The following is an 11528-nucleotide window of genomic DNA, read 5'->3' as shown; positions in this document are numbered from 1 at the left end:
GGGGGGGGGGAGTTCTTCCTGCAGACAAACTATACCAGAACTAGAGGCACAGCACCATCTGCTGGGTCATGGGCAAACGATATCCGATGGTGTCTTTCACGTTCAACCGATGTTTATTCCATTGCTGTTCGATTTCAAAAAGAGGGGGGGGGGAAGCTATAGGCAGTGGTCGAAAAAACTAAATTAATTTTGTAGTTTACTACAACTGCATTGTTATAATGTAGTTAACTAATTAGAGCCGTGATAGCTTAGGGGCTAGAGAGTTCGCCTCCCAATGAGGTGAACCGGGTACGAATCCCCGCGATGGTTGATCGATACGAATTCCACATCAGGTTTGCACCGAGCACAGTGTTGACTTAAAAATATCCTCAGTGACAGACGGATTATGGGTTAGATTCCCCTTGCCGTCAGGCTAACCGTGGGAAGTCTTCCTGGTTTTCTTCTCCATGTAAAGCAAATGCGGGTTAGTTCCATCAAAAAGTCCTCCACGAAGGCTAATATCTCTCAACGCTTGCAATTTTTTAATTGTTTAATGCTCTTTTATTTCCCTCTAAGAAATTAAGTACATCGGAAATACGTTCTCTTCCTTTTAAATAACACAAATGTTTCACGAATGTGTATTCGCATGTAAAAGTGTGACCGAAGTGATTAATTATCTATTTCTCCTAACAGCTAGTTTAAATATTAGTTATACGCGATTCCAAATGCGTAATTTCTATTGACCCTCAGCTGAAGCCATAGGGTGATTTTCATTGCATCCATTGACTGAAACACGAAGACTTGCACCTATCAAATTCGAAACAATTAGTTGCGTTAGAACCACGTTTCTTTTCTAAACTAACGTTAAAAGTAGTTGCCAGGCTCGCTACAAACTACAATTATTTTGTATCGCACTACTTCCTACACTACAAGCTACGAAAAAAGTAGAGACTAAAGTACACTGGGGTAAGAAATTAAGAGAATTTGTAGACCTGGTCCCTTACCTCTGGAACTACAGGACCGATTTTAACGAAATTTGATACGTACATACATTGATACAATACAAAACAAATAACCATGCAACAATTGTAATACACACGCATGATCGTGCATAACACTCGTTGGAGTCGGTAAGTATGAAACAGCGGTCGCAGAATAAACAAAAAAAAAGGGTAAATATGGTTTCCTTATACAGGCCTTGCAGCGTGATTTCATACTTGAAATAAGGCAGTTTATAATTTCCTGTGGCAACGGCCTGAATTGTCCTGTGGCAATTTCTTACCATCCGACTACAACGAGTGTTACGCACTATCATGGGTGTGTATTACAACTGTTGAATGGTTATTTGTTTTGCATTGTATTAATGTATGTAAGCATCAAATTTCATTAAAATCGGTCCTGTAGTTCTAGAGATAATCGACCAAGTATGCAAATTCTCTTAATTGTAATGCGCTAGTTTTGACCACTCCCTAGCGGGAAACTTAATTTTGGTATTGATTCTTATGGAAGAAGCTATATATAGAGAAAGAAGAACTCACTTCCATGACTGAACCTTCAGAGCAGTAAAGGGCAGCTAAATCAGATTTCTGCAGATAAAAAAAATAATGAATTCATGAATGATAATTTAAAAAAAATCTTGAAAATTAAATACACGTGTGAGAACTTGGAATGTTATATTAAAAAAAGCATACTATTAGAAAAAAATTGCTCTGATGCAGTTTAGAAAGTCAAACAAGAAATTTATTTGAATGTTCTGAAAACTGAATGTTCTGAGTTATAAAAACTCATCAATGGTTCTCATTCTATTTTGAGGAAGAAAAAATCATTTCGCTGTTATCAGAAAAAAAGTTGTTTTGCATCATCCATTGTATCATTAGTATTACGAGTGTTAAAATTCAATTTTTAAATGAAACAAACTATCTGGTTTTGAAAGGCCAAACTTACAGACGAGTACATTCCTGAAAATGGGTGAATTACCGCAGTCTTAATTTGTAATCAACGATCCCTTTTACCCTTTTTAAAAAAATTGGACAGATATTCACTTTACCTGCTTTTTCAAACAGCTGCTTTTACCAGAACCCACGAGTTAATACATGGAACAAAAATATCCACTTAGCTTCTTGAAGCAGACGATTATTAAGTCAATAATTTAAAAACTATTTCTCTTTTCAAAAGTGACCTTTTATCTTTGATGAACACATTAGAATAAATCAAACTGAGAAAAAACAACAATAACAATAAGCAAGAGAAGATTTGAATTTTAAAAAAAAATGGTATAGTGCATACAATAATCTTAATGTTTGTTCTGCTATTAAAAAATAAGTTTTTCCTTAAAAAAGAATTTTTTAATAGCAGAGCAAAACATAATAATTTTTTTTTTTTTAATTTTGCACATAGGCATTACGATCTAAGTGTGCTCTCAAGAATTATGTTAAAAACGATTGCACGGTTACAGTAAAAGAGACTAAGTTACGAAATTTTAAAATGGCAACACTTGCTTTCTTTCTTTTTTTGTTGTTGATCGAACCGTGATTCTTAGATTAAAAAACTTAAAATGGTGTTAGTACGTTATTTTTATATAAAGAAATCGTGACGCCAGGCGGAAATAAATAAAGGGGCAAACTTTTTCTAAAAAAATAAAATAAAACCAGAAGCAAACAGTAAAGAGGAGATTTGTTTTTCACGCATTTTCCATGTGTCCGCATCACTTGTCGATAATTTGTAAAAATGTTTCCTTTGCAATTTCTTCTCTGTTTTTAATGTGTTTATTATTATTAAATCACTTGTGGTAAGCTTTCGCGAAAAATATCGACTCTTGGTAATGGCCTATAGTTGCAATTTCTTATGCTAAAAATATCGCCCTTTTATACACTTCGATAAAAAAAGTGGATGTTTGCCTTTAGAGAAACTTTATCACTTTAACCGAGAGAGCATTACTTTAAAGTGGGTATTTCTACAATTATTGCGTGCTTACTGAGGCAACTTGGAAATTGTTGTTCGTTCCTCTATGATCCAAATCATGACAGAGGCAGGCTACAAAAAGGGCCAAACTCTCCAGTTCGCTGAAAGATTGAAAGAAAACATTTTAGTACACAATATATTTTATCCCCTTACATAATTTCGATGTGTGTTCAACTTACTATAGATAATTTCCCATAATGTCAGCATTTTTGTGCATTAGATAGCAGAAATGTCCGACTGCAAATGCGTGCATCCAATTATGGTAGGGGGGATCCCTGTATCCCTTCTTCACCATCAGAACGAACCTGTAAATACATTTAAGGGTGAGTTGTCTATCGTCCCAAGATTTCACAGTAGAGACAGGCTTTTTGTTGGGACACAATTTTTTTTTTTGATCACGTGCTTCCACCATCTTACCGGCCACATAACACTTAGCCGGTGTGACAAACGGAAGAATAAAAAAAGATTAAGACTGCATGAAACTAACATACCTTTTTATTTTAAAATAGTAACTGATATAATCAGTAATGAAATAATAACTGATTATCGGGTCATTATATGACCAATTTTGATGCAGAGATCCAAGCAATTTATCTGGCATTACAGAACCCAAAAACAAGATCTGACGAGTTCTTAAGGGTGGTTCTATTGGTAGACTCCATTTCCGCAATTCAAGCAATCACAGAAAACTAATGTTTTAAAACTAAGCTGTTAAGCGAAATTCAGCTCGATATAAAACTCCTCAAGGAAATGAATAAAACTATAGTTATACAGTGGATCCCTTCACATATTGGTATGGAAGGCAATGAGAACACAGATTATCTGGCAAAAAACGGAACAACTATGCCTCAAGAAATAACAACCGTCACACCTGATACTCTTAAAAAATACGTTATGAAAAAACTCAACGAAATAAATAATTATGATTTAACTATAAAATCAAAAGGCAAAATATGGAAAAATATTAAAGACAATTGGAAATTTCTCTGTTGCCAACCCCGTAAAGAAGCAGTAACCCATTTTAGGCATAAAACAGGCCACGATTGCTTATCAGAACATTTATATAGCATAAAAATTCTTCCCAGGAAAACATGCCCAATTTGTGACACAGTTGTATTAAACTCTGATCACCTCTTGTTGTGCAAGGGACTAGATAGGAACTCCCAGAAAAGTGGGAATGTCACTAAATTGTATTGGAATGCAAGAACTCTCATGAATTGTCACTAATTTTACCTTTTTCATGTTAATGTTTAAAATTTTATATTGTTGAAATGTTTATTGATTCAAATGTTTATTGTTCTTTTTGTTCACTTTTCCTAAATTGTTGAATTGTTTCTTTGTTATTTTTCTGCTCCTCTGTGATGCAGGGAGCTGTCAAATTTTCTGGATTGAATTCCTAATAATGCCATATGAAACACACATAATATCTGATTATAATCTGTAGAAAGTGTAAAATTCATACTCCAAATGAATTAAAATTTTTAAGTGCAGAAAGAGAAAAGAATGCAGATCATCTTTTTCTTTCACGTTCCTGACAACATTTTAGTTTTCAGTATCACTTTATCAATTTCCATTTCATTCACTTCAGGAATCCTTTATTTTCTTATTAAAAAAAGGAATACTACTTTTAAAAGTAAAAAAACTCAATCATCTTCGGTTAAAATTTTCCAACGCTGAAGATTTAATAATCGTCGCTGAACAGCAAACCCAATTTTTGGGTTTGCGACTACTAATGTTCAACTCCGTAGCTTTGCAATTTTGAACCCAATTCAGAAGACAAGGGAACTCCTGGATCAAGTATTGGGAGAAATGCTGCCTTCGTGACGACTTTTTGATGGAACTAACCCGCAATTGCTATGGAGAATTAAACCACCCATGGTTTAATTCTCCAACTTAACTCTAAAACCTCCAACTGTTAGAGTGACGGCAAGGGACTCTAACCCATGTTCCATCTACCACTGAGGATATTTTACGTCAGCACTGTGGTCGAATTTGTATCGACCAGCCATCACAGGGATTCGAATCCGGTTTGCCTCATTGGGAGGTGAGCACTCTATCTCCTGAGCCATCGCGGCTCATCTTAGGTTAAGAGTAAAGATCCAATCAAAATTAAAACATCTTTAACAAATCCTGAATTATAAAAGAGAGCGAAATGATCTACCCACATTTTAATCCCTGCTGGACAAAGGCTATCCTCAATCCCTTCATTGGAACTCTTCTCACAGTTTTGACCATCAATAACGTCACCCCAAACAGGTGTTCCAAAAACAGAGTACGGTCGGAAACACATTTTATCGTAGATTTCTACTTTTTTAAGTTATAACTAAATAAACAGTATAATTAAAATAAATATTTAATTAAATTATTTAAATTAAAATATAAATGAAAGATATTTAACTCTATACTGATCGGGATGAGAATCATCTGAAAACTCCGTGTTCCTTTTTTTTAAAAATCCTTATCTTCCTCGAGAACGGAATAAAATTGTATACAATCTAAGGAACTTTTGATCTTATGATAATGGCTTAAGAGACATTTGGTCTCTTTACTGTTATTTTAACGTCTCTTTTTAATTTTACTTTTTGTGTATTTCGTCGTAACTCGAGAACTTTTTAAGCTCATGGAACATTTTTTATTCACAATTATAAAACTCATATATCTAAAGATAATTCCAGGGATGCACCGTGCAGTTCTGAAAAAAAAAAGATGTCACCCTGAATAATTTTTGTTGTAGTGATCGGATTTCCACATACTAAGTGTCAATCTTAATGGTTCTTGGGGGCGGCCTCAAATGTGCTAATCCCTTAGTGTCAGCTGTTAATTAAGTTACAAAATCGTATACAAAAGCGAACTTCTGTGAATAAACACATACTTTTTTCACATATTTGGATTATTAATGGATGTTGGGAGTAGCCGCAATCTAGGAAATATGGTCCCCATAGTTTGAGCGGGAGAGCGATCCGAAGTTCGGACCCCTTAATGTTAGTTTCACTTTTTTCGTTTTTAGTCATATTTCTAAAGCTAATTGAGCAATTCAAATAAAATTGCCTCTACTTATAAAACCAGTTTACCCAATAATTTAATTTAATTGTGGATAAAAAAAATTGAATTATGAGGTATAAATTTTTAATACCATACTAATCTACATATTTTTCGATCGAAAAATCATAAATTTCAACTGTTTTTATTCAACTGTTGTTGTAGAAGCCGAGAAAAATTTTAATTAATTATTTACGATAATAATAATAATAATAATAATAATTTCGCGACAATAAGGAAATATTTTTTAGTTTGTTCTTTCAATAATTGATACGATTTCAATAATATACATTCGTATGTATAGGTTTAGAACAATATATTTATCGATTTCTTCAATATATATATTATAATTACTTATACGAATGCATAGCTAACATTTTTAAGCATCTTAAAATTTCTCAACTTCGCACATATCGTCTTAATTTGAAAATAGATTTTTTAATCACCTCGCCACGCGTGTTTCGCAGAACTATTTTACCAACTATTTAATTATAATTTAACATTTCTCATAATCTTATTCTTTACGCTACCACGCAGATTTTTTTTCTTCAATAATATACTTTACTCCTTTGCAAGTTAAAAGAAGACCATTGCGGTATAGGATTTAAGTAAGCATCCACGATTGCATACGTTTTATTTTGTTATTAAATTATATAAATATGCTTTCAAAAACAATATAAAAGCTTTTAAAGTTAAGCTCGTTAGACAGAAATTTAATTTGAGCTATCTTTAACGAATAGAATTATTAATCAGAGAATTATTAATATAGAATTATTACCATAGAATTATTAAAAAAAACATTATTGTTTCGTAGTGTCTTACTGAAATCCTAAACTTGGAGCCATATTTCGATAAATAAGAATTCGTTCTTGAAAAAGAAACAAATATATAACGTTGCAAGAGCATTGGATTTAATTGGACCGCTAAAAATGGAGCGCCTGCTGACATACCTGTAACAAATCAAATGCGAGCGAAACAATTTTTTTTACTTTTGTGTCGCGGTAGAAGAAAATCGTCTGCAAGAAACATTATCAATTCTTCTCTTATCAGCTTTTTTAAAAAAAGAATATTTGCTACAATTTTTTCATATAGTTTTTATTAATTCTTGTTAACAAAACAACAATTTTTATTCAATAAATCTTATTTTTTTTCACTTCGCGCGATTTAAAAAAGCAAGCAAAAAGAAGGCTGTGCAACGTTGAATCGCTAAAAATGGCGCTTCTTATGCTGACATATCCTTAACAAATCAAACACGGATTAGTAATTTTTAATTTTAGTTCGATGCAGATGGAAATCGTCTGAAGTAAACAATATTTGTTATTTTTTCTTCAGTTTTTTTTAAATACGAACAGAAAGACATATTTTTTTTACGATTTTTTGAATTTTATGAATTTTTAAAACTTGTTAATTAATTATTGTTAATAACTGTTTGTTCGTTATCGTTTAGAGGACAAATAAAGAAATTAGCTTTTATTCAATAAGTCTTGTTTTAATCATTTCACACGAATCTAAAAAGCAAGTGAAAAGAAAGCTGTGTAACGTCGTTTCAAGAGTTGGCGATGTTGATAGACGTTCGGGCTGGGAATTTAGCATCCATTTGGCGTGCAAACAGGCTGTCTCCATGGGGATAATGATTTTTTTCTTAACTTGCAACAGAGTATAATAAATTTTTTCAGTTTTTTAATTTAGATTTTCCTTCAAAAATTCGTTTTAAATTATTATCAAGTTTCTATTAAAAGAAAATTTAGAATTATTGCCAGCTAGCTGAGAATTAAATCTTGTTAAGAAATTAAAAATATTCTTCGGTTTAAAATTCTTCGATACAAAACAGCTGACTATTTACTAAGCATACTATTTTTTTCGAAAAATGATGATAAATTATTGATTCTGTTTTTCATTGTTTCTTATTTATTTGAGTAATGAAAAGTAAAAACATATATGTGCACATCAAAAATAAATAAATAAATAAATAAATAAAATAAAATAGAAAATAAAACAGTTTGCTTTGTTTCTTAAATGAGCAAAACTTATGGACATACAATTTTATTTTGACGATCAAACTTATTCTCGCCCTCTAACTTTAAGAAAGATGCACTTTTGAGAAGGATGTTGAAAAAATTTGCTTAAAAAAGTTCTTAATATTATTTTTCAACTTCAGAGAAATTCAAAAAAATATTGAAAGTGCTCGATACGCCTTATTTTGTTAAACAGTAAATACTAAAAAGAAAAAATTGCAAAAAGATTCCAAAACCAGAATCATCATCTCAAAAAATTGTTCTTTTGCTAATTTTATAATTTCTTTAATTCTTAAATAAGATGTAGAAAAAGATTTCTGGATAACAAGTTATTTTACAGCTGTAATTAATATGTTCAGCAAATAGTTTTAATAAACTTTTTTTTTTAAGAAATTATAAATAGAAACTGTTCTTCTATTTCGTCGTTAAAAGACAAGAATGTTAATGTTTCTCTTATGCTCAATTGAAACGTGACAATGATTTAATTAATTCCAGAATTGATAGCTGTTTGGACGTAACATAATTAATTGCTTGAAACAGTCAAAAATTATTAAAAATTAAACTTATTCCTTTATTTTGCTAAGAGTGACAGGAGAAATGAAGAAAATCCTCGTTTACCATCACACTAACTATTCATACATTTAATCATAAAACTTGAATAATTTGAGCAAAAAAATTAAATAAAAGGATAAAATATAAACCCTTTTGAAATATGTCCTTTAGTATGCACTAAAATATACCTACAATAGATTTTGGATCGGAGAATAAAAAATATATTTTCCAAATATTTCGAATATGGAGGGGGGCGAGATGTTAACTTGTTTGAAATAATTGACTTTGTAACTACTCAACTTTGATTCCAGGGGAGCATTCTATTATCTCATTCTACTTTTGAAATTTCAATTATCGACGGAATCGTTTAACATTCTAAAAAATGTTTTTCACAGCAGCAGTCAATAAATTAATAAATAACAAAATGAAGGAAAAATTAAACAAAATGTAATAAAATAAATGATTAAGTAAAAATGTACTGCTATGAATATTTTAGAAAAGTTTTGACAAATTATATATNAAAAAAAAAAAAAAAAAAAAAAAACATCAGTCTGCTTTGTTTCTTAAATGAGCAAAACTTATGGACATACAATTTTATTTTGACGATCAAACTTATTCTCGCTCTCTAACTTTAAGAAAGTTTCCTTTTAAAAAGGATAATGTTGAAACAATTTGCTTAAAAAAAGTTTTTAATATTATTTTTCAACTTCAAAAAAATTCAGAAAATATTGAAAATGCTCGATATGTCTTATTTTGTTAAACAGTAAATACTAAAAATAAAATTTTTTAAGAAAGATTCCAAAACCATGCCATTTTTAAAATCATCATCTCAAAAAATTGTTTTTTTTTCTAACTTTAGAATTTCTTTCATACTAAAATAAGATGTAGTAAAAGATTTCTGTATAGCAAATTACTTTATAGTCGTAATTAATATGTTCAGCAAATAGTTTTAATAAATTTTTTTTAAGAAATTATAATTAGAAATTGTTCTTTTATTTCGCCGTTAAAAGACAAGAATGTTAATGTTTCTCTTATGCTCAATTGAAACGTGACAATGATTTAATTAATTCCAGAATTGATAACTGTTTGGACGTAACATTTAATTGCTTGAAACAGTTAGAAACAATTAAATTTATTAAAATTATTAGAAATTAAACTTATTCCTTTATTTTGTGACAGGAAAAATGAAATAAAGCCCCGCTTTACCATCATACTTACTAATCATACAATTTAATCATAACACTTAAATAATTTAATAAAGGATAAAATAAAAAATAAAATAAAGGATAAAATCTAAACCCTTTTGAAACATGTCCTTAAGTATACACTAAAATATACCTAGAATAGATTTTGGATCGGTGAATAAGAAATATATTTTCCAAATATTTCGAATAGGGGGGGGGGGCGAGATGTTAACTTGTTTTAAATAATTGACTTTGCAACTACTTAACTTTTCCAGGGGAAGGGGGTCATTCCATTGCCTCATTCTACTTTTGAAATTTCAATTACAGACAGAATGGTTTAACATTCTAAAAAATGTTTTTCACAGCAGCAATCAAAAAATAAATAAATAACAAAACGAAACAAAATGAAACAAAATGTAATAAAATAAATGATTAAGTAAAAATGTACTGCTATGAATTATTTAGAAAAGTTTTGACAAATTACACATTATTATATTTTTTCAAAAAAAAAAAAAAAAANAAAGAAATTTTTAAAAAAAAAAAAAAAAAAACCATAACCATTATCTTACGTAAAATTAATTTTAATATCGCATTAAGTAATTTTAATATACTGTATCACTAAATGAATAATCCCCGGAAACTGAATCTGGAAGATAAAAATTTTATTACCTTCAAAAAATATAAAAATGCAAATAAATGTCGACATGCTTTGATTGCTCAAAAATTCGCGTCACAAGCGTGTCATAAACGTCTAGCGAGCCCTGAGAATGGCGTTTGAAGCAAATGTTTAACGCGCTCAAAAATAGGCTCCGATTTCTAAGAGTCGGTAGACGTGAATTAAGAAAACTAAAGTGTTTTGAAATAAAAAAAAAATGCATGATTGCCAACGAAAAATGGAAAATAAAACTGGAAAAAGAAACTAGAGAAACCGTGGTAGCTAGTGAGTGAAAAAAAATAATAAATTCCTTGCCAGTGCAATCTTGGCTGTATTGTATAAACCAAACGAGATTTAAAAGTTAGACTAAAGGAACACTGTAGATAAGTTCTTTTTCAAGAAGGCGATTAATCTATTAATACACATTCTTTGCATCTTGGAGATAAATGTAATCTTGATAGGGCCAAAATTCTAACCACCCCTGCCACATCAGCTCATCTTGATACTCGGGAATCCTGTTTTATTCATATGAATGCTGATTCCCTTGTTAACGACATTAGTTTCGTACCATCTCTCCATGGTATACGGAAATGCATTTTGCCTTTCCCGGCTACTGCGATTTTACCCGGTATTTTGCCCGGCTATCATCACAATTTTTGAATATGGAATTGTTAAATATGGAATTGGGTGTGGAATCCAAATGTGTAAAAAATATATTTATTCAGAGAAAGTGCGTTTTTGAGTCTGATTTCGTAACTTAATTTATAGTTAGCACTAATTAATTAGCATATTTGAAGTCACCCCCAGAAACCATTAAGATTGACACTTAGTACGTGAATTTCCGGTCACAAGAACAGTAGTTATTTAGGGTGATATATATATATATATATATAATAAATAAATAAATACAAGAAAACACTAAGAAAGTTAAGAAAAACAATAAGTATCATTTATTGCGCTTGAGCTGCAAGTAAACAGCACTCATTAGATAAGTTCAAAATGAGGAATAAAACAAAGAAAAATTATAGACATATGAAAAAAAGGGGGTGGGAAATAATAAGTAAGAAAAAAACAACAAACAACATTTTATTAAAAAAAAAAAAAAAAAAAAAAAAAAAAAAAAAAAAAAAAAAAAAAAAAAAA

General features: G+C 30.5%; 1 protein-coding gene across 4 annotated transcripts in view; it reads right to left on the bottom strand.

Moving 5' to 3' along the window:
• LOC107443257 (cGMP-dependent 3',5'-cyclic phosphodiesterase-like) overlaps positions 1-11528 on the bottom strand; it is a 104921-nt gene that overhangs the window by 16893 nt on the left and 76500 nt on the right. For all 4 annotated transcript variants that reach the window (XM_071177905.1, XM_071177906.1, XM_071177903.1 and 1 more), the window contains exons 20-22: positions 3120-3245; positions 2954-3041; positions 1518-1565 (exon numbers count right to left, since the gene is read on the bottom strand). In XM_071177905.1, the coding sequence (XP_071034006.1) occupies positions 1518-1565; positions 2954-3041; positions 3120-3245 (262 nt within the window). The remainder of the gene's footprint in view (positions 1-1517; positions 1566-2953; positions 3042-3119; positions 3246-11528) is intronic.

This window comes from Parasteatoda tepidariorum, chromosome 2 (assembly GCF_043381705.1).
Source record: "Parasteatoda tepidariorum isolate YZ-2023 chromosome 2, CAS_Ptep_4.0, whole genome shotgun sequence".
Classification (NCBI taxonomy): domain Eukaryota; kingdom Metazoa; phylum Arthropoda; class Arachnida; order Araneae; family Theridiidae; genus Parasteatoda; species Parasteatoda tepidariorum.
Note: the sequence above shows the minus strand (reverse complement) of the source record. Positions and strands in the feature narration are given on the sequence as shown.